General features: G+C 37.2%; 1 protein-coding gene across 2 annotated transcripts in view; it reads right to left on the reverse strand.

The window, feature by feature from the left end:
• Nucleotides 1–24152, reverse strand: part of TTN (titin) — a 271515-nt gene extending 247363 nt beyond the window's left edge. For both annotated transcript variants that reach the window (XM_088794519.1, XM_019739278.3), the window contains exons 1-17: nt 23942–24152; nt 21569–21672; nt 19139–19342; nt 17337–17624; nt 16771–16856; nt 16434–16678; nt 12284–12578; nt 11772–11924; nt 10957–11094; nt 9554–9685; nt 8049–8183; nt 7302–7439; nt 6696–6833; nt 3189–3482; nt 2961–3083; nt 842–1123; nt 529–594 (exon numbers count right to left, since the gene is read on the reverse strand). In XM_088794519.1, coding sequence (XP_088650645.1) covers nt 529–594; nt 842–1123; nt 2961–3083; nt 3189–3482; nt 6696–6833; nt 7302–7439; nt 8049–8183; nt 9554–9685; nt 10957–11094; nt 11772–11924; nt 12284–12578; nt 16434–16678; nt 16771–16856; nt 17337–17624; nt 19139–19342; nt 21569–21659 — 2808 coding nt within the window. In that variant the 5' untranslated portion in view covers nt 21660–21672; nt 23942–24152. The remainder of the gene's footprint in view (nt 1–528; nt 595–841; nt 1124–2960; nt 3084–3188; nt 3483–6695; nt 6834–7301; nt 7440–8048; nt 8184–9553; nt 9686–10956; nt 11095–11771; nt 11925–12283; nt 12579–16433; nt 16679–16770; nt 16857–17336; nt 17625–19138; nt 19343–21568; nt 21673–23941) is intronic.
• Nucleotides 24153–24372: the final 220 nt, after the last annotated feature.

Raw genomic sequence — 24372 nt, forward strand, 5'->3', positions numbered from 1 at the left:
CGGCATTTCCAAGTTGGTATGGTAGAACTGTATTAATATCATATAATAGGGCAGCTCTGTACCATCTGTGAGTCTCACATATTCTTCACAAAGCTTGAAGGCTCAGCAGCAAATGCCATCTCCTTAAGAAAGCTTTCCATGCTACCCCCAAATGGAAGTAACCACTTTCCTCTGGATGTTCCCTCTACTGAGGTGCTTATTACATTCTATATCTTATCTTGCTTGTTTATGTACATTTTCTCTGATAATAAGGCAAAGATTTCAGAGGGCTGAATTTGACTTTATGTATCTCCATATGTTTTTAATAATGCCATCCACAAAATAGAAACTCACTAAATCTGTTGACTACATGACTGATGGTTGCCACACAGAATTCCCCTTTTCATTGCCAAGTAGTGTGTGGTCTTAAAATGAGTATTTGTAAACTCACTAATGCCATTTTCCAGTTTGAGAAACTGATCGTTGCACATGTTAAAATTATTTGACCAGATAAGCATATCATCCAACACAATCAACTTCTTCACTCACCGAGACCAAAGTTGGTGGAGTAACAGGGATTTCAACAGGTGCAGGTACTCTTGCTGTTTCTGTTACCTATGATTTTCACAAAGGATGTTACAAAAGACCCAGAAAATGAGAGGCAATGTCATAAACTCAGCACATGCAAAATTATATAATAATTTGAAGAAAAAAGCTCTGACACACTAAAATTAACTTTGAGCATAGTAAAGGAGACAGAGGCAAGACACCTGGCTGACTATTTCTGTAGTATAAACTGTGAACTACCCGGCCCTCATTAACAGGGATGGATCAAGAAACAACGTGCAGTCCAGCGACCAACCTTGGTTTCACGCCCGTGAAGTACTTCGAAGCGCTCTTCACGGACTGCACCACCAGAGATGCTCAGCCCCACTTCCTTTTTCACTTCAATGCCAGCTTGACTCTTGTAAGTCTCCTGGGTGTCAGTGAAGGGGAACTGGGGTGAGGGTGTGGGTTCTGCTCTCACTCTAGTCTCAACAGGCTTCACAGTGGGTGCCTTCACTGATTTGGTGATTTTCTGAGCAGAAGATGAGGCTGACAACTCTTTTTGTAATGTGGCAATAGCACTACCGGCTATTGATGCCTAAATGGAAACAGAGTCAGAAAATAAAGTCACTTAACTGTCATCCAAGTCATGCTTTAGAAGTGCTTCTCCACTATCATTCCTGTGGTGAGTTAGAACCTGTTTTCTATAGGGTCCGTTTCTTTTTTTTAATGTTCTCTTTATCACTCATAGAGTTAGTGGAAAGTCAGAGATAAGCCTGTTATGAAGCTCATCATCATTCCTGCCACTTTGTAAAATATACTGAAAATATCTTTCTTAAAGAGTTATATTGAAAACTTTACATTCTTATTATAAAGGGACGGAGAGTCTTCCCAAGCTCAGTCCTGAATTTTCACTTAACTATCCCAGTGAATGCTGCATTTGAAAATACTACCGTGAAAAATTCAAAATTAAGAAACTATTAAAATACTTAATAAATTCCTAAGAACTATTTAAAATAGCACATTTAGGTTTCAGCCACAAATCTGTTTGAAAGGTGAAAATGGAGACATTCAGAAAAACAATTTAAAGACTTTCTTACTGTTTGTATTCTGTTGCTGATTATTTGGTTTCAATGGTAATTTGGGACTATCCCAAATATAGATATTAAATGTGCCTTATAATTCTTTGAAGGCATACAAGATTTGGATTCTAGGGGCCGACCCGGTGGCTCAGGCGGTTAGAGCTCCATGCTCCTAACTCCAAAGGCTGCCGGTTTGATTCCTACATGGGCCAGTGGGCTCTCAACCACAAGGTTGCCAGTTCAATTACTCGAGTCCTGCAAGGGATGGTGGGCAGCGTCCCCTGCAACTAAAATTGAACACGGCTCCTTGAGCTGAGCTGCCGTTGAGCTCCTGGATGGCTCAGTTGGTAGGAGTGCGTCCTCTCAACCACAAGGCTGCAGGTTTGACTCCCACAAGGGATGGTGGGCTGTGCCCCCTGCAACTAGCAACGGCAACTGGACCTGGAGCTGAGCTGCACCCTCCACAACTAAGACTGAAAGGACAACAACTTAAAGCTGAACGGCACCCTCCACAACTCAGATTGAAAGGACAACAACTTGACTTGGAAAAAAGTCCTGGAAGTGCACACTGTTCCCCAATAAAGTCTTGTTCCCCTTCTCCAATAAAATCTTTTAAAAAAAAAGATTTGAATTCTATCTCTTAGATGTGTATAATAGGAACAAAAGTGATGAATATTGAGGGTTATAATGTGCTGTCAACTTGCTAAGGTTTTTACGTGTATTACCTTGCCCCTGACGACAGAGCTAATAAGGGGCAGAGCTAGGATGCAAATTCAGGGCTGTTTGACTCTACAATCCAACCCAACCAACACAAAATACCATCTTTCCATCTTGCTATATTGAGTATATAAATACCGGGTGTGTCACAAAAATGTATACACATGACTTGTATTCATCTTTTGTTATCAGTATATATTGAGTATTACACTTTTAATAGTTTTTTCCTTTCTTACAATGTGTATACATTTTTTTGGCACCCTCTGTATATGATTTCTCAATGTCTGTCTTTATCATTGATATGTATTCTTGGTTAAGTTGCTTTGAAATGTCTCATAGCATAAGGAAAAGTAAACTGTGTAATATACATCTTTTACAAAATATGAAACAGAGAGAAGCATGCATGAATTTGTGTCTCCTCAGAGGTGTACAATAATGAACTGCCTGCCACCTTAGGCTCACCCTGCAGGGCAAGTTTCAGAAACCAAACTTAGGGGTTCTCAGTACACTATGAATGCTAACAGACGTAACCCAAATGAGGCCACACTGGCCTATATCAAAGACACTCTACATCACACATTAGATACTTATTGTTTTGAGCAAAACATTTCTTTGTCAGGCTCTTTAACTTCTTACCTCGTATCCATGTTCTGTCTTAGGAACCGCAATTTTTGAAACAGTAAAGTGAGGGCTTGCTGTGCGGGGGCGTTTATCCACATGGACTAATCTTTCAGTTGTTACATCTGTAGTTTTCTTGATCTGCATTGAAATGAAACTCAGTGATACCACTCTTCACCAGATGACCAGAGCAGTTAAGCTTGCTTTCCCACAGACAAGGTGAAGTGACAGCGGGTGCAGACTCACCTGTGATGATATATGCATTCCCATTTGATCAGTAGTTGTGATATGAGTCTCAGAAGGCGCTTGGATCACTCTAGGCTTGACTGCTTTAGAGACAACTTGGGGTTCCGAGGCTGGACGTGAGGGTTGCTCAGCTACCCTTGTGGCGGAAACATGCTCCTTAAATCCATACTCTAAAGTGGTCTGCTGAGCGTATGATTCTTCAAGAGGCCCGGGTTCTCTGGGTTCTCGGACACGGGCTTGATCTACTGCAGCAACAACTGTTGCTACAGCTTCCGCCTTTTTCCCAACGCCCACCTGGAGACAAGGTTTGCAGAATTAATACATAGTAATGTCAAAGTGAGGCTGGGACACCTCCTCCTAGGATAGACATCAAGAACAGACAAATCCCTAAAGGCATGATAGTCAGGTGGCACCTATAATATCTAGCTGTGTTAATGTCTCCAGAAGTGTAACTCATAAACGTATTTAGGAACTTAATATTTGTTGATTATTATAATGTGTGGACATCTAGTTAGATACACTCTGTATATACCTGCTTATTTAGAGTACACATTAAATCACACATACACAACTTAGGATAACACAATATGTATACAAACTAGTAAGGAGATTTTGAGTTTTTCTAGGGTTAAGTCTGAGGCACTTGGGAAATCAGAACTTTGGGGCTGGTTATCTTCATTAATTATTTTTATTATCTTCGATCAATCGTTTAGTCTCATGTGGACACAATAACAGCAATAATAAAAGTGTACTCAAATACAGTCATAGACCCTTCCAGAAAAATCAGTTGCTGCAAAGTTATACGGTTGCATGCAAACCTGAGATAACATGAAAGCTCATGAACACACAGTGAGGCATATTGATTTACTTAGGATTCCCTAGGGATAAGAATTTTTTAATATATTTAAAAAATCTCTCAAAACACATGAATTGAAGATCTTGTGATTAGAATGAAATGTGTTATCTTTTTTGGATTCAAGAGAATAAACTTTCACAGCAAAGTTCGATTTACTTTCATTATTACTGGGAGTTAAAAGGAAGAAGGAACAGCAATGTTTTCTCATTTCCATGAACTTGATTAATAGAAATGGGAACACAGTTTGCAAAGGAATTGCTCTTTTAAAGAAGCAAACTAGCTGATGGGGCTTATATGTTATGATTCTAGGCAACACCTGGAAAGAACATACTGCAAAAATCACATCACCACAGGCCTCAGTGCTCTTTAAAAGTAACACTGGAATATTTTATTCATGTCCAGTTTTTTTTTCTACTGCTGTGAAGAGAATTTAGAGTGTATCTGAAATGTTTTTCAAGTATGCTACCTGTATATCTGCTAAAATTATTATCAGAACCATTTAAGATTTAAAAAAAAAAAGAGGGATTTTTGAGATGGAATTGGGCCTTTAGTGATCACGGGCTTTCTCCAGTGCTTCCTTCTGAGAAGCTACAATATAATTAATGTGCCTTGAAGAATTATAAATGCCATCTTCAGATTGCATTTTAGGAGAAACTATAAAATATATGTGAGGCTTAGGTGAATTAAGCTTGTTCACCTGTTTATTTGTTTCTTGTCTTTTTAACCATATGGGCTATCAGTTTATTTTAGTTTTATAGATGTTTTAAAATGTTAACATATTGAACAGATAATACATATGATATAATGTATATATATTATATCATTATATACTACATAATACATTATAGAATATGTACATGTACATGTAGTCTACCAGCTACGAGTTAGTCAGGTTAAGTTTTAGTTTTACTTTAACAACGAGAAACTTAGGCTCAAAGAAATTGTAATTTACCAACTGAAATGTATAGATCTTGCTCTTAATTTAAAACTTACACAAGAAAAAGTTTAATTACAGTAAAATATTTTAAATTGGGGAAGCATCTAAATATTTTCCCCTGAGTTAATGTATGTCAAATCTGTATACATATGTCGTTTGGTGGACAACTAAAAATGTGTACTCTATGCTGGAAGCCGCTTTTACTTCTTCATGGACCCCAACATCCCTCGTAGTTTTGGAACCTAGCTAAGCAAGAAGAATAATTGGACAAGGAGACCCCAACTCATACCAGTTAAATGCTGAGACTTAATTTAGGAGACACAAAGAAAAGTGTTGTTTAATCTGGATTTTCACTACTAGAAATGCTAACTGTTCCACTGGAGAAACTGGGCTGAATCTGTCTCTAATGTTTTGCTGGCCAGTTAAGCAGGTAAATGGAACATGAAGAGCACAATGACTCATGATGGATGAAAGGTTATGAGAGCTGATGATGATGGAATGGGATGAAACAAGGCTTTCACCTCCACAGCATCAGTTTTCATCTCCTCACGAATAAGTTGTATCTGTTCTTGCTTAATAGCAAATCCTTCTCTAGTCCTGGTCAGTGTGGCTGGTTCAGTAGATTTTGCAGTGGTAACTATTACTTTGGGTACAGACATTTTTGCAGCTTCCACTCTTAGCTAATTTTTAACAACAAAAATAAGATAGTCAAATTTATATGGTCCAGAACAAACAAAAGTTTAAATATAATCACTCACGAAGTATGCTACATATTAGAATTCTGTCCTCTATGAGACTTCTGAAAGGCTGATATGCCATTCAATATTTGACTTGGGTAAATATTTAAAAAGATGATCTCAAATCATGTCTTAGGAAAAAAAAAACAACCCAAAATGTAGAAATAGAAAACAACACTGGGAAATACAGACAGGACTCCACCATGATGCTAAAGAAATTGAAAAACTTTAGTTGCTAATTTCCAAAAAACTGTATTAGCAATAAAGAATAAAATTAGGTAAACAGCCCATTTGGGATAAATGACAGTCATGGGAAATAAGTTAATTCATGGAAATTTCATAGCTACAAACAACCTTTTCATGGCTTATGTGTATTTATTCTGGTTGGTTAATTCCTTCCATCAATTTTAATATTTATCTTGTTTCGTTTTAGTGGAAACTACTGCAGCAGGCACTATCATTTTTTCAGCTTTTTTTTTTCCTCATCTGATATTTACGGGGGGAAGGGGGAGCGGGGAAGATAATGTTTCACATGAAGAAAATTATGGGGAATTTCCTGAAATAAGTCCACACTCTACAATGTAATATACTGAATTCATGACCCCCTCAAAACATACATCTTTTTGACAGTAAGATTCATCATTTACACATATATTTATGTTCATGGAATATATTAAAATTAGGCTGCATGCAATTTCAATCATCATTTTCTGGAGAATTTCTAAATGTTAATAATAAAAAATGGAAAATAATAGTAAAGAGATCAGTGAGGAAAGGATTATGTAGTGATATTAACAATAATAAATAATTTGACTTTTTGCTTTCCAATTGTTTAATCATCTAAAAAATAAATTAGGTTAATAGTGTCTTATACATAAGAAATTCCAAGATTTGGTATTAATGTATTATGGTAGGATTTCACATGAGATTTGGTATTAATGTATTATAATAGGGGACTTCACACTTAGAATAGTCACCTTTCCATGAGAAACTTGAATTTGTTCTTGTCTAGCAGCCATTCCTTCTCTAGTTCTCAATATTGTTTCTTGTTCTTTGGCTTTAGCAGTGGCAACTGCTATTGTAGACAAGGCAGTTTTCTCAGCTTCCCTCCTCATCTGATTATTACAGTAAAATCAAGTTTTAAATTGTACATGGCTTCAGACACACATGGTATGACCCATCCCCCCTCCTAGTGAGGATGCAAGATGATGTTATTGAGGGTTCACTACACAAGAGAAGTTAACTTTTACTTGGCAATGTTTGCTCACACTGACTAGGAGTCACAAAACTCAGAAATGTTAACTCCAGATGATTCCACTTATTGCCTTTCAAAATCAGGCTAAATATGCTAATCTTCATGCAAAGAATAATGGTGAATAAAATGAATTATAAATGTTACAGATGGATGAAAATCAAATGTGCAGATAAAATTAATGGTAAGCAGTCACACATTTACCATTTTGTTTTAGTTTGGGATTCAAAAAGGAAAATACAGATTAATAATTCATACCACATCATAGTTAATGATTTACTAGAAATCAGTTTCAAGATGAACTTTTCCCATCTCAAATATCTGTATTCACCTTTTCCTGAGTTATTTGAACTTGCTCTCTTTTGGTAGTGATGCCTTCTCTACTTCTTGATACTAAATCTTGTTCTTTGACTTTGGGTGTGGCAACTATGACTTTAGGTACCACTGTTTTCCTAGTTTCTTTCCTTATCTGGTCATATGACAAAAAAAAAATGAGAAAATGGTCATTACATTTCATACAGCCTATAATAAAAGAAACTTAGGTCAAAACTGAGAAAGGAAGCAGAATTTCTTCCTAGTCAAGGACATTTTAATCACACTTTAGTATATCACTTGAGTTGCTTTGATCATCCATACTGCTTCATTAGTAAAAATTTTTTTTTTTAAAAATCAAGTGTAAAAGGGAAAAAAATGTGATTAGCAATAAAAGAACAAAGGATGCATTTTTCTTTCTCTCACTATTCTTTTTATAATCTATAGGAAATCCAATAGAGCCATAAATAACACATACTTTTGCATTTTATCAATTGACTTGCACACTGGAGTCTACTTCAATAGGAAGACATTATAGGGAAATACAATATCACATTAGTAACAATCAAAAGAAAGTCTGAAGGTTAGGAATGAAAAGTGGCAGTGAAAGCTAGATAGGTGGCAAAAAGCTCACAAGAGGTTTTGAAGTTTTTCTATTTGAGTTATAAGGAAAGGTGAAAGAGTGATGATTAACATGAGGAAAATATAGGTGGCTTGCAAGTGAAATGATACACGAGTGAATTTCACACCAGCAGTAGGTCATCACCTTTTCATGAGTTATGTGTATTTGATCGTGTGTGGCAATTTCTTCTTGAGCTCCCAGAATTGTTTCTAGTGTTGTGGGCTTTGCAGTGGCAACTACCACCATGGATGCAGCAGTTGTCTCAGCTTTCTGTGTTATCTGATTTTCAGAGTAAAATAAAGACTTGAGTTTCAAAAGACACAAAAGAAATGGAAAGATATCCTTGTAACATTCAGGAGAATACAGAACGCTTAGCGGTGAGACAGAAAATATCACATTTCCATTTTAAAAGTCTACACTTGAATTTAATACAGAGACTTTTGTTTTCCTAAGGAATGGGCTTCTTTATTCTCCCCTGCTCCTTAGCGAACTGTCCTAGAACTGAAAAGGTCTCAGCTTTGAGACATGTTGACATGTTATGGAACCCAGTGAGTGGCCACGGGCAAATGGCTGGGAAACTATACCAGTCAGGCTGAACTTGCCAGCATTGCAATGGCAACAGGGATTTCTATGCCCTTGATTACACCACATGGGCTTCTTGTGCATTCAAAGTCTCTGACTCACTATAAGGAGAGGGAAATTCATCTGGCAGCCATTGGCCAGCCTATTAAGTACAGAGGGTGCCAAAAAAATGTATACACATTTTAAGAAAGGAAAACTGTACTAAAATTGTAATACTCAATATACTGATAACAAAAGACGAATACAAGTCACACTTGATTTCTGCAATTACAAGAAGTGCTCAAAGTGGTTATCATCAGCGTTCAAACACTTCTGATTACGGCAAACTACTGCTTGAACAACGTTGACCATCTCCTACAATGTGTATGTATATTTTTGGCACCCCCAGTATACAGTGTTCTCAACTGGATCTTTTTTAAAAAGTAGTTCTAGAGTCATCAAAGAGTGTGAGATCAAGAGAGGTGAGCACAGGAGCTACCCCTACCCCCCAACATGAAAGAATTCAAAATATATGCTTCTTTTCTGGCACTCTAAGGTTTGATTTCACACATGAGACAGAAGTGAATTTTAGTGAATTCACTTCTAGCACAGGAGCAGAAAACACTTTTAGGTCCCAGTTTATCAACCAGTAATTAAGATAGTTTCTTGAAGAAGTACTGGTCTTCCCTGATGTTCAATATTTCCTCACTTTCCCTGGCTATTTAGTTGGAGGGTTCATGACTGGTGTGCATGTGTGCACACATATGTTTTACAACTATGTAGTTCGTGTGTTATAACCTAAGTGACTGAGGGCTCAGGCTGTGTGAAAAATGTGACTATATCAGTGGGTAACTAGACTGGGGTAAGAGCTAGTTTCCATTTAAGTATGTTCTAGAAATGTCCTGGAAAATTGCACAATGAGTACAGAATTGCTGTCATGAAAGAGTTTCAATACTAGCCGTAGAGAAACAACAAAAAGAACATACACAAAAGACTCCTCCATTTAGAGTTTTTGATTATAGGGTACATGCAGCTGGATGGAACGTATATGTCAACAAACTACATGGTATTTACAAAATTGAACTTACTGTTTCTTGAGTTATTTGTTTTTGTTCTTGTTTTGTAGTAATTTCTCCAGAAATTCGAGTTTCTTGTTCTTTGGCTTTAGTTGTGGAAATTACTACTTTTGGTACAAATGCTTTTTCAGTTTCTTTTCTTATCTGAAATCAATGATAAAAAGAAAAGCTTATTGCCTCCTGATCTCTAATGGAAGTGACATAATTTTTATTAAATATAACAAAATAGGAATTTCAAGAAAAAGTAAAATTCTTTTTCTGGAGGTATTACTAAATAAAACAAATTATTTCATTTTTATTAATATGACCAGCTATTTTTCTGTTTATACCATAACTTAGGGGGGGAAAAAGTTGGATTCAATATTGTTTGCTTGGAGAGTTACTATCTTCTTTGAAAAGATGTATAATTTTTATAAATGGATATATAGCAGTATTATTCCATGCCACTTCTGTCAACTAAAGATAAGCATAGGATATCAAAATGGAAAGCCTTAGAAACAATTTTGTCTGAGCCTTTTATTTTATAAATGAGAAATCAAATATGGACAATTTGCAATCTGCCTTTATACGAAATTTTGCTTTGAAAATTTTCCTAAATATTGTCATGATTTGAAATATCAAGACATACTTTTCTAAAATTGAGATCTTATGAGGAGAAAATTTTTGTGCATAACCCAGGCAAAAGGTTTTCCAAAACCTTAACCCCCTGAAGGATACTGTATTGGATCTGGACTCCAAAGATATGTATGTTGGGGTGTCAGGAGAGGGGATGTCTTCCCCATTTGCCTCTTTGCCAATCTCAAACATCATCACTAAAATTCAGGATCTCAGAGTTGAAAGAAACTTGGGAGTTTATCTCCTCAAACCACCCAACTGACAATTGTCTCCACTGGCCAACAGCCCTACCAATTGGCCTTATCTAATCTGTCCCTGAATTCCTCCCATCATGGGGCTGTCCTTTTCACTTTTTCTGGTCACTTGACCTAAGAAGTTCTTGCTGTCCATTCCACTTCAAATCCATATTTAGGTGTTCTCCCAAAGACTCGGAAAGCAGTTATTAAGCAATGTGTGTTCAGGGTTCTTTCCCACATTTTCCTGTTCGTACCTTAGCATCTATTTCTCCTCCCTGGTTTTTACCTCCTTCACTGTCAAATATTTAGGTAGTGCATCCCTAGAATATAGATGAGACCCCTCTTCCTACTCCCCATTTGTGTTCACAGAGATCCTTTTGTTGACATGAGGGAAACATGCTGTAAACTCTAAGGCACTCTGATATCCAGTACCTAGGAATACACAGATTCAATCTGTGATAACAATCTTGTTGTCCGAGAAACAACACCCTTCACAGTAAACATTATTATATGTGTTGACACAGGTAATAGCAACAATAACTTCACATCCAAAAACATTCTCACCTGTTCATGAGTTACGTGCACCTGCTCTTGTTTTGTTGTAATTACTTCTCTGGTTCTTGATTTCAATTCTTGTTCCTTGGCTTTTTCGGCAGCCACTACTACCTTAGTTACAGCAGTCTTCTCTGCCTCCTTTCTCACCTGATTTTCATAGGGGAAAGGGAGGAAATACTTTAACGCAGCTTTTCTAAAAAGTTACAAATGATAAATCAGGATAAAGACATAAATGTCACACAAGAGGGGATAAGGAGGAAAGCTAGAATGATTTTCAACTGTAACAGAAAATCTATTCAAACATGAGGTGGGAAATTATCCTAGATTTATAACACTTTTCAGCCATGAATCAAATGTCACGTTTATTTTGAGGAACGTAAAAGCAAAGGTCTTTGGGGGAGCTCAGAAAAAAGTAATGTCTGCCTGAAATAATGGTTTCCATGCCTGGCTCTTAAAGTGCCTGAGCTCTCAATCGACTGGTCTGGAAGCACCTCTCTGAACGCACACATACCTGCCTAGTTTAGCTGACTTTCTGAGCCACCTTTTGCCTGTCTTGACCCAGGAGTGCTTTGGCACTTTGTACCCCTTGTCTGACCTCCTGTATTGACTTTCTGATAGCTTGCCTGCCTACCTGCCTGACACAGACCAGTACTTATGGTATTTATATCTTGAACACCTTTGGTATCTCAGACCCCTTTTTTTTCTCCGAAAGTCCTAAAAGTCTGGGCCACAGTAGGCTCAATGCTGTCCTCAAAATGATTGGAGCATTGGCTTGTCATGGCATCTCGGCACACAAAGCTCAGTGCGGACGGCCTAACACATACCTGGTCTGGAGCAGGTTGGACGTGCACAGCAGTCGTGGTTGTCCTCTGAGCAGTCTGCTCTACAGCGCTGGTAACTGGTTCTCTCACTCTGGCCATGTCAACAGCAGCAACAACAGTCGCAACAGCTGCACTTTTGTCAGTTTCTTGTTTCACCTGCATTAGACATGACCACATCCATCACTTTTTAAAATGACATGCCCAGAAGAAAATACAAAAGCACGGCAGAAATTGAGCTACATAGAGTTAAATACACACATACAGACGGGTTTCTCACTGCTAGGAGAGGTATGGATCATTAAAAACCTATATTTTCTGAAAAACCTCACAGTTAGGGCTTTTGTCCAAATTAAAAATGCCTTTACAAAGCACAGCCCCAATTTGTTTTTCAGTTTCTGTTAGATTCTTATGTTCATATGCACAACCTAGACAGACTGAGTTTCATGACAGGATCCTGGTTGGAGAAACGAGAATGTGAAAGGAAGAAACATGAAATAAAACAGCTCTGACAATACCTCTGTAGCACCAGTAGCCACAGCCCCTGCCGCAAACGCAGCTCCACTGGTGGTCATTTGCTCCTGGACCCCATATCTCCCTTCCCATCTCTCTTCTGTCCTGATCTGAGTAGAGCTCGTCATCATAGCTTCTCTCATCTCAGCCTCAGATGAGGCCATGTAGCCCTCTTGCTTCCAAGGGGGAGGCACTTCCGGGCCTAGGGCCATGGTGGATGGCTGAGTCTTACGCATGAGTGATGGAGACTTAACAGATCTGATGGGGGACGTGGAGATCCTCCCAGCTGGAGACACGGGCCTGAAAATCAAACAGCAGAGGTCAAGAACCCAAGTCAAGGAACTCCTCTCTGGGCCATCAGATTTGAATAACAGGAGAAAAGTCTGGACATGTTTAACTTAACACAGTTTTAAAATGGGTGACTCAATAACCTATTCAGAGGCAAATAATGCCCTTGAAAGTAATTTGTTTTAAATCTCAGTAAGCCTTACTCTTACCTGCTGGAACTTGAGAATCAGCCTTAGTTCTAAGCTAAAGAATTTTGTGCTTGCCTCACTGTCTCACATTTTAAAAAGTCAAGACAGCAGACGGTGCTTCCTTGAAATACAGCCAAAGAAAGGCCATGGCAAATATAATAATCACAACTCTAAATTTCTCTGTACTCCCAATTCTCAGGGGTGGTATCAAATACGTATTGAACAAAGAAAGGTTTCTGTAATCAAAATGCATGTGCAACTCTAGGCTAAACAAGTTAAACCTTTGTTATTTCCCTGTAGGACTTCCCAGAGCCTTCACCATGCTCTTATGCCTTGTGAATCTCCAGGATAGGAGATGCTTTCTCAAAACTTTTTGGGGTGTAGGCTGTGGGAAGTTTTCATTTTGGAAACTGCTATTCTAATCAATGTGTTGTGGATTGCTCTTTTAAGTTTTCTCTATATTTATTTATCTTCATCCTCGTTGTATTGTACCCTGGACTTCTTTTAAATATCCTTATAATTATGGTGGCCTAATTTGAAACTAAAGAAAGCTATGACTTTTTTTTAATTAAATCGATAAAGTGGCTTCTTCCAAAATAGTTTTTATTACTTCTTATGTGTGTCCAAAGTTCAATAGCGTCAGTTGAAGAATCTGGGTGCTAAACCCTGGCATATATAGACAAAAAGACAGTTGCTGAGCGATAGCAACAATTCTAGGGGGTGGTCAACTATTTTAAGATAGTTTTTCATAATTTAATTCTTAGTCAATAAGGTGTATTGCATTTTCCCCTCTAGGTGGCAGTATTGCCTTATCATTGCATTTAACTACTGCATATTGTTTACCAAAGTATTCTGGCACTACTTATACTGATCATAAGTGAAAAAATTATTCTAATTAAGGCTCAAGGTACAGTTGATATCTGCTCTAAATTATAGGGTAACCTAACATCAGTACAATATTAACCAGTTTCATGAAGAAGTGTTTAATCATTTTCTTGAAGAAGGTTTTTTTGGTGAAAATCAATTTACATTTTATAAATGAAGTTGTAATCAACTAAAGGAAGATCCAGGGGACTGCGTCTCTATTTTGAAAGTGACTGCCTTAGAAATAGGACAAAGACCAGTTTAGACTAATGTAAGGACTACATCAATTGAAGAAAAGCAAAGTGACATGTACTTCCAAGTTGTAACCTGTGTCTTACTCTTGCTGTACCTAGTAAAGTGGGTTTAATTCAAAAAGAGTTAAAGACATGATTAGCATGACTTGAGTGATTAGCAGCAGGTTGCTAGCCCATAACTGTGAAAATCAATGTAATTTGCGTCATTATAGAAAAGCGCTTATTTCTGCTCTTACAAAAAAAATAATCACCTGGTCACAGCTAGATACAATGCACCTTATTCAATGAAATACATTTGCCTTACTCTACAACAAAAATCAAGATTAAACCATGAGACATTTTAAGAAGCAGTCTGTCTTGGGTAACAATTATTTTCTCTACAAATTGATATTTTTATTTCTTAATTATTTTAAAGAAAATTTTGGTGGCCAAGTAATTGGGATTGTTATTAATGAACTCTCAAAACTGCTAAGACAGTCAAAATGCTCCAACGAATCAGGGAAGCTCTGTAATTCTAAATGACTCTTAAGCTTAAATTCAAAATATGGTGAGGTTGTTATCTCCCCCAGAAATCACATTTGCCTGTCTTGTGATTTCATGGTGTGCAAACTGGGATTAGCCTGAGTCAGAACACTTTTTATATTTGTTAGCTAGATATATTTTTTTAAATGAGCTCTGTGTTCAAGCCTTCATATTAGTGTTTGTCAACACCTTTAATTTTTAAAGTGTAAAATACAATAAAGATTGGAAAATATCTAGCATATTTTTAAAATATATATTTATTGGACATTTACATTGTTTCTTGTGTAAAATGTTTGTCTTTTTTTTTTTTTTTTCCATTTGTGCTGCTTGTTTCTTCCTTTAAAATTAACTTGTGGAAATTTTTCGATACCTTTGGCATATTAGCTCTTTGTCAGTCATAATGCTGCAAACATTTCTCCCAGATATACTGTTTACATTTTCCTTTTTATGGGATCTTACCTAGCATCAATATGTACAGTTATGTAGGTTATACACTGTTTCTAAGCTTGTACTGTTTACACTGTTGCCATTGTATAATTGCTATAACACTTTTATTACAGAGGCAATGAAATATCTTGAGAAGGAGCCACCTTTGAAATGTTTTCAGAAATGCCTGTTTGGTTTAGCTATGACCTTGCTGTTGTCATACGTAAACTTTTATTTTTATATAGTTGAATCTGTAGATCTATTTTTAAAAGCTCTCCTCCACAAATGCATTCCCAATTTTTTCTCATTGTTTTGGTTTTTATTTTTTTAATTTAGCTCTCAGTCAAGCTGAGGTTTATTTTGTAAATGGTGTGAGGTAGAGGTTAATATTTGTTTTCTTCCAAATGGATAGCTAGCTAATTGGTCCAGCATTCTTCATAAAGTAAAATATCCTTTTCCCCACTGAACTTAAAGTCACTGATTTTAAAAAATTGAATTTCCTGGGTACTTGAATTTATTTCTGGACTCCCTGTTCTGTTCCTCTGATGTATTTTCTATTCATTTACCAATACCATACTGTTTTGATTATATTAACTTCACAGTAAGTTTGAATATTTTTTGTCAACTATCTGCTTATTACTCTTCTTTTAAAATTTTTCTTGGCAGGGGAACTTTCTCTATGTTTTAAAATTTCTTTTATATTGATCAAGAAACACTTTTCTGTTTGCTCCAAACTTTGCACATTTTTCAGTTCATCACATTAAAAACTACAGCATGTTAAGCAAAATGCCAAAGTTTCAAATTTGCTATAGATAATTTACACTTGATTCTATAATTTCTGAGTGCTGATGATACATGCTCACTTTCTAAAATACCTCCAAATGAACTAAGCATAGAAACCCATTTTATTTTTTAGGTAAAATAACATAAGCATATGCAAAATATTTAGAAGGTTTTACTTATTATCAGGGCATAAGAACATTGGTATAATTATTTTATATTTGCAAGGTATTTTCAATTAATTATCTCATTGAATCCTCACAACGCATCATGAGATCATTCTTGTTATGATTCTCTTTAATTTACAAATGACACAACTAAGACCTTAAATAAATTATTTAAGTTTTTGCTTCAGTCACCTATATATACAACTAGGGATGACAATTCTGAGAGGTTGCTATGAATATTTAATAAGATAGTGTACATAGAGTGCCAATCAAATGTCCACTAAAAAAGTGGTCAATATATATTAGCAACTATTTAATTATTATAATTATTTTCCTAAATCCCATTGGTAGCAAGCGATCAGGCTAACTGAATATAGTGCTTCCAACCGGTTCGATGCTATTCTCATTTTGCTGTGCTTTTTCTTGGCCCTTAAAGCAGATATTTATTAAATGGTATGCAAATAAGTATTCACAATTAGAGTTTATGAAGTTCTCCAATTTACCTGTGGACTGTGAGGATTTGTGAAAATCATATTCAGTACCTTTTTGGTTTACCTCCTTTATCATATGCTACATTTTTTATTGCTTCCTTCTATTTCTCTTCTTATTGGATGAAACATAATTTAAAAAATACATAACAACCTGATGTCTTTTCAAAGGCTTTACCTGACAGGAGATGGGGTCGGGGCCCGAACATGTCTGACCGGGGAAGGGGAGTGTCTTATTGGCGATGGGGACTGCTGTCGAGTCAATTGTGCTTTGGCAGCAATGGATGGTGGTGTGGGAGACCTCGACTTCGGCTTGGGAGGTATCCTGGGAGGTGTCTTATGTGGCAGCTGTTGCCCAGTGGCACCATCTATGACCATCTCAACTGTTGCAATTGACCTGGCATCAAAGTGGGCTTCAATCTTCTGTAAAAAGATAAAAACAAAGCCCACGTTGAGGAGGAAGTCGGTGAAGCAGCAATCTGAAAGGCTGGAAAACCGACAGTATAGAAAAATACCTTTTCAATTCGGGTTTGTCTTGTTTCTGAAATTTGAGCAGTCGAAATAATTGTCTTTGTCTTTTTAGCGGGTACTACTTCTTCACCTGTAGGAAGGAAAGATAAATATTTAGGAGGACAAAGGATGCCTCATTTTTAAAGGGATTGTGTTAGTTATGACTACAAAGTCAATCAGATTTTCTAGGTGTCCCAATAGAGGAAAATGTAGAAAGTTTGTATGAATATAAATTAGGTTTAAAAATAGAAAATGTTCATTATTAGATAAGAATTTACTTAGAACCATTTTTTAAAAATTCTATTATTTGCCAATAACTTGAAAACATAGATGGCAATTGAAATACTTTCCAATTTCTAATGGGGTTAATAACCACAGATTGCTTCAGTGATTCTGAGCTCCTGCCTAGAATCTCAGAGACATTTCTTTTTAAGGGTGTTGACAAGCCAGCTTTGATTTCCGCTCACAGCATCTCCAGGCCTCAGAGAGGAGTCCACAGTACCCCGGCCTCACTTTGTCCTAAATCAGCGCTCTCCCTTTCTCCCTGTTCCTCAGCCTCCATTATTAGTACCTTGAACCAGTAATTCGGCAGTTGAAGTAGCTCTTCCAACGCTATTGGTAGCATTTACTGAATAGGTCCCGGAGTCTTCGGGGTATGCTTCCGCAATCAGTAAGCTGTAGAGGTCGCCTTCTTGGGAAATTTGAAAATCAAGGGAGCTCTGAATTTCAGCTCCATCCCGGTAGAACTTCACCACAGGTGTAGGGATTCCCGTCACTTTCACTTGGAATCGCACTTGGCTTCCTTGTCTCACGGTCATGCTTTGCAGTCGTTGAGCGAAGTTGGGTGGTGCTGTCTCCGCTGCAGGGGGGGAGGGGACGGGGAGAGAGAAGAAAATCAGGACTGCCAGCCAGGGCGCTCCCTACAGGCTATTTTTAAACAATCACAGCTCTGATTGCAAAGCCAGGTGATGACTTGCTGAACCAAGCATCCTTGACTGTCCTTGAGCCCAGCTCATCCAGCAGGTGACAGCAAGAATGGAGCCAAGAGACGACAGAAGGCAATCCTGCCACCATATTCTATTTTACTTGCTTTGTTTTGTTTAGCAGTTCTAGACCACTACATTAATAAACTTTTTTTTTTTTTTTTTTTTTTTTAAAGAAAAAGCCTAGATCTTATTATAACATTTCTAGAGAATCTGTCTGGCACTTCCTCCCAACCTCACATCTAGCACTATATTGACATGTTAAGGCAACTTTTCATATTTCACTAAGTTGCACTAAAATTAATTCCAATAGTTGGTGTGATGGGTGCTCCTGTGACTTACAGAATCATCAAATTTTAATTCAATTTTAAAAAAATCCTAAATCGTCTCCAACTTGATCACTAGTCCAATAACCCAAATACTTACTTCCATTTAAAATGTCAATCCAAATAATGACATGACCTAATGTTAGTTATGCTACAGAAAGGGGATTGTTTTGGTTAATTGTGCTGAAATAAATTTTTAATGAAATAAATGTGAAGGGTGAATGGGATTAATTTTGATATGTTTTTGAGTAATAAACAATAGCAGATGCTGTCAACTCTGTGTGTTTTCCATGTCTGAATTTTCTGGACACATGTTAAAATCAATACCCGATGTTACCTGATGTGCCTTCTTGAACAGTGCTGAAGGCATGGTTTATCAGATAAACATATATAACTTACACAGCTTGTGAAAGATATTGTTATATAATGTGTAAAGTAATACAATGCTCTATGTATCACTGTCTTACCAGGAAGTAACAAATGGAGAAAATAACAGAGACCGTGAAGATTGGTGATAACTTTTCTGGGGAAACTGTGTCACACATTTGAATCATAAACAAGCATTAACTTTTTTCTGTGCATATTTACTCTGTAATATTTTTAGAAATTGAAAGTAAATGAAGATTATTAAACTTTACAGCCTAGAGTACTGTTTCTTAAATGGGTAGTTTGTGGGCCATTTGCATCAGAATCTTCTAGGTGCTTGTTAAAAGTGTGAATTCCAAGGGATATACATATTTTTTTTGTAGGCTTATAAACAAGGCTCTAAGCCTTTCTACTTGCTCAGAGGCATAATTTTTAATATTTCCTTAATATACTTTTGAGTGTTTAGTAATGTGTATAGAGGAGCTGCTTCTCAGCCACTTTTGTGCTACATTTTGAGGGGAAAATTAAATCCCACAAGGCAAACAACTTTGCTACCAATTCAGCCTCCAGTGGGCCCTTCTCTAGGCTGGAGGTACATCCACTTGTGCTCATAGCCCTTTGTGGATACCCTTCCCCCAATTCTGGCGATGTTCTCTGGGGTGGGGGGTCAGAGGACAGGCAGGTCCCCTCCTGCCTACCTGTCACGAGAAGCTCAGCAGTACTAGTCGCTTGTCCAGATCCATTGGTGGCTCTCAGGGAGTATCGTCCACTGTTGGCTTTAACCACGGCGGGGATCGTCAATCTAGCGCGGCCATCGCTAAAGGAGATCTGCACGCCGGGCAGAGTGGAAGTGGAAATCACCTGGCCATCCCTAAACCAGCTCACCTCAGGAACTGGGAAACCTGGAATACAAAGACAATTCACCTTTATGTTTGAGTGGGGCACTAACAAGTCTTCTGCTCTATCCACTGCCTGGCCTTAACCTCTGAAAGCTATCTGGAGTGTACTGCTATTTACAGCGAAAACCTGACAGCCACACAATGAAAGTGTAAACTTGCAGACCGTTAGGAAGGTATGTGGGTTCATGTGGAGGCCAGTGGAAGAAATTCAATTTACAGGGAAGGAAACTGAGGCCCAAAGAGGCTCAATGATTTTTTTTCAAGGTCCCTTGTCTATCAGAGGCACACGGAGTACTAGAATTTCCATTTGCTGCCCTCCTGCCCAGAGCAATTTAATAGACATCATTAAAATCATGAAAGGGATTTATAAAAGGGACGAGCCAAGGGAACTTTGAAATAAAAGGTGACTTGTCCTCTTTGAAGACAAGTGAAGAGCAAAAGCAGCAAAGGGATCTAAAAAGTCCTGCCTAACAAGCACAAGAGGACACACTCTCTCTCTTCCTCCTCTGCAGTTTCAAGGACACCGTCTTCTTGAACTGCCCTGCCTTTCAAATGCGCACTCAGTAAGAATGTCAGACCATGGGAGATAGGTTCTTGTATAATGAGAGACAAGGCCAAACCTAGTCTTTCAGAACAATAGGTATAGTTGGACTTACAGGTAGAAAAGCCAATCTCTCTTCACCCATCATAAACTGTGGAGCTAAGAACTGCAGGTGAGTAGTTTGATGTTGTAAGTATATTAAAACTCCGGCAGTCAGAAAGCATGAATAAATTCAGAGCACAGTTTATTTTGCATTAGCATAAAGCCTGGTGATCTATCCTTTAACTGAGGAGGTGAAGATAACCAAGAGAAAGTTTATTTTGGTGTCCTTACATTCACCAATCTCCCACTGTGGCCACGGGAATAGTTTGACTAATTCATGGGTATCAATTATGTTCAGCGGTGTTTTCCTAAGAATTTCTTAGCACTTAGAGTGAAGGAACAAAAGCTATGAAGAAGTCAGATTCCAGTACTCCACAAGCAGGCAAATTCCCACAGATGCCATGTGTGCTCTGCTCAGTTCAGAAGTTACTGAGCCTTACAAGATAAATAAGTGAATTATCTGGAAGTCTGTTGGAGTTTATCATGCATGAGAAGAATTGAACTGGTGTCCATATACATATACATAGAAAATGAAGAATGATTATATACTTGCGCAATGTAAAATAAAGCACTATCCAGTTATGAATAAGATTGGTATGTAAAATAGAAAACAAAAGAGAAAAGGAAATCTTATTTTATATCTTTATTATAAGCCATAAAAAAAGGGGACAATGTACTCATGAAGGTGGATCAAGCATGATTTTCAATTTATCCATCTAATTTTATATCAGTAGCTATGATACTGCAGAAAGAGACAATAGCGATGAAACAATTCTGAAGTTATTTACAATATAGTTCATAGATTAACCCCATTTTTTTCACAAGATGATAGGTCCCAGAAGTCATGCATTTTATGGAACCATTCCTAAATTCAGCTATAAAGGAAAAAAAAAAATAGAAGAAGAAGAAGAAGAAGAAGAAGAAGAAGAAGAAGAAGAAGAAGAAGAAGAAGAAGAAGAAACAGTAAAACTTCCTTTTAAATAAAATTATAGGGTCATTGGTTGTTTCTCTTTAATGTACAGACCAGAGTGGCATATACTGTTTTTTGTTGTTATTTCAAACCAATTGGGAAATCTTTTAATTCACTAGAATCACTTAATAACAATTGAATAAAAGAATACAAGAATTAGGAGTTAGCTCATCACTGAGAGTTCTGCTTCTGAGAAAAGTCACTTGTATTGTTATTTTCCACCTGAAACAACCGAGGGTCAGGCTACCCGCCCATGGCTGGCCCTGCTGGGCTTGAGTTCTTGGCTTCCAGTCTGCCTCTGCACATGAGCCCCAAAATAGAATGACCAAATCTAATCCTACTTAACAGCTGGATTCTGACACCAATTTTAATCCAATGCTAATTATTTTGCTTTGTGGAATTATAAATATGAATAAAACATAGTCAAGCCATTATATTGTCAGCTTTTGCCAGTACCCTGTGAATGGTACATCCTTGTCATGACCCTTCAATAGATTTGCACCAATTTTACAAAGTGAATGCAGGCCTTAAACTTGAAGTCAAGTCCTAATGGCAGCGTTAGCTTACGGGGGAGGAGGCAAAGAAAACAAAGGAAAGTGGTGATGTGTGAGCTTACCACTAATGTGAGCCTCAAAGGTTGCGGTACTACCCTCCAGTACCACAACACTTTGTAACGGCTGCTTAAACGTCGGTGCTTGAGTTGTCATCTTTTCAGGCACTCTGAGAATGAAGAGAAGAGAAATTAGAATGGCACAGCTAAGAAACTACTGTGTAAATAACAGACACACATTTTCCAAATAGATTGCTCCATTTTCCAATAGATTGCTCCAAATAGATTGCTCTGTGGGCCTAGCCTGATGCATAGGCCTTCTCCTTTGTGGTTTAAATTTGATCAGTTGACTTCTGAGTTTATTTGAAGCCTAACAGAGTAGCAAGTATAAAGGGAAATAGAAAAAGAAAAAAAAAAAAATTAGGCAAGCAGAGCAAAGAATGTGCCCTAGTGGTGGAAGAGGGAAATTCAGGTTTGTCAAAGGTGGGAAATGTGGGTTACAGTTGGAGAAAAGGAAAGCTGGAGTAAGGTTGGGGGGAAAGGGGAGGTTGGAGGGAGGGGGAAAGTAAGTAGAGGCGGGGAAGAATAATAAAAGAGATGTGTAGAAGTGTAAAATGAATCTTTGCATCAGTTCAATGTTTGAGAGACAATTATTAAAACAAGATTTCTTTCCTCCCATTATTTTTCACTCACTGTATCTATATTTATAAATTGGACATAGATTCTTCAGGCATTTTTTCTTTAAGCAATCCAGGTGATTACTTAAATTAGTCACCAAAACTAAAATTTTGAACTTTGCAATTCCTTTTCTTACTTGCAAATTTTGAAGCCTTGTCAAACATGCTTTTGTAGACAACATAACAGTGCTGTCTATTTCTTAGTATTTCTTTATATTGTAACTGCCCAATAAATATTGCTACTGCTGAAGCAAATATTCAGGAAAATTTAAATTGAAGTGAGTAGGTCAAAATTTATTATAGATCAGAAAGAGAAATACTGACTTGAGTTTTTAATAAGGAACACTGTGCGAACTCTGAAAACTGGAAGGCTGTTGTTAAGTGTAGATGAAGTGAAAAGGTCTATGCTTTCAAAACATAAATATTCAAAATCAAAGAAATGAATATGAAATTTGCAGTTAGTCCTTTTGTTAAGTGGAAGAAGGTACTTTGTCTATTAGTTTCAGAGAGATTGCGTTAAGAATTTTTTGATGCATAAATACTTTATTTAATGTAATTATTCCACTATTCTGATATAAAAGCAGATTGTCAATTGTAAATTGCTTCATTACTATTTTTCATAGCACTAAAAGTTTTTAGAGCAATCATCTTTCTAGTAATAATTCTGTACCTTATTGTAACTTAGTTAAAAAGAAAACAAAACCAGAATTCTCTAAGATAATAAAATTTATATTTAGAAAATTCAGATAAAATCCAAAATATTTTTTGTGAAACTTTTGTGAAGAACTCCTTATTGTGGTGTGTCTTCAAAACAAATACTTTTTTGTGTGTCTAACTTCTCCTTTTCACAAATTAGTGCGTTTTCTAAAAATAGGTGTATTCTTTTACACCATTTATGGTGTACATATCTATGCATTTACAGTTGTTTGCAATTGGTAATCTAATTCCAGGAAGATGGGAAATCAAAGTGTACTTAGAAATAAAAAGTCTCTAAAACATTATTCCTTACCTTCCTTAGCATCAACACTTATATAATTTGATTGTGCATTGAATTAAAATACTTAATGAGATTCTGAATATTTTAGAAAACAATTGTATAGCTTTCCCCCCAAAATTTCTAAATGTATTGCAATTAACTGGCCTAAATTAGTCTTTTCTTCCTATTGTCTGGGTAAAGTTTGTTGCTTTAGCACTTGCTCTTTGGAGGCCTTTGTCTAATTAGGACAGAAGGTATGCACCTAAAATGTCATACTCCCAAAATAAACTTTCCAGCGTTGACTGACAGCAGGCAAGTGTTCTGTCACTGTCCTGCAACTGATAGCTCAGCAGTTGATTCCCTTAAAAAGTCATCAGGGTGTAGCTGATACCACATGTGTTTTATCAGAGCTATTCTTGGTGCGTCTCACTTTATCACTGAATAATATAACCTTGAACATTTTCGACAGACAAAAAGAGTCTATTAAAGAAGCAAACATTTCTATCACCATTTCCGGCCTTAACTTTAACACTTTTAGAGTATTAGGTTCATTTAAGCAATGTCAATCACTGACCCTGCTGACATGCTAAAGCATTAAACTTCATCAACTATCCACATATTTTAAAACAGAATTTAACAAGCAGATTCAAATAATGGATTGGCACCAGCAACAAGTAGTTAGACAATCATCTCTACATAGGCATTAGCATACAAAGATAAGACGAGAACTAATTAGAAATTAATTAGAAAGGGACTCTACTTTAAAAAAAAAAAGATACTGCTCACCTGATTTCTCAAGAGTGCCGAGAAAGGGTGGGACTAAGCCCAAAGTTGCTTCTGAAACGACGTCCTATCTAGAGTTGGTTTGTTGGACCATCTCTGACATGAATCGGTGAGCCTCTAAACTTAAAAACAAAACTACACAGTCAAGACTGTGTAGTTTTGCTTTTCTATGCAATCCCTACACCCGAGGCGAGGCTGGGAATGCGCGACTGCTGAAGAGCCAGGGTCTGGCCCGGCCCTTATATTTGCCAGATCTGCTGACAGCCCCACATCTTTAGGGCAGGGCTTGGGCTGATTGGCTGTCTTAGGAAAGCATGATGGGAGAGGGACCTATTTGGTTGTGTCACATACCACCTGTTCTTCTGATTGGCAGTGCTAAATTTAGCACCTCAAAAGCGGCTTCACCAAGGAAATAGAACTGTATTTAAAGAATA

The sequence above is a fragment of the Rhinolophus sinicus genome, chromosome 17 (genome assembly GCF_057876585.1).
Source record: "Rhinolophus sinicus isolate RSI-liver-muscle chromosome 17, RSI-T2T, whole genome shotgun sequence".
Classification (NCBI taxonomy): Eukaryota; Metazoa; Chordata; class Mammalia; order Chiroptera; family Rhinolophidae; genus Rhinolophus; species Rhinolophus sinicus.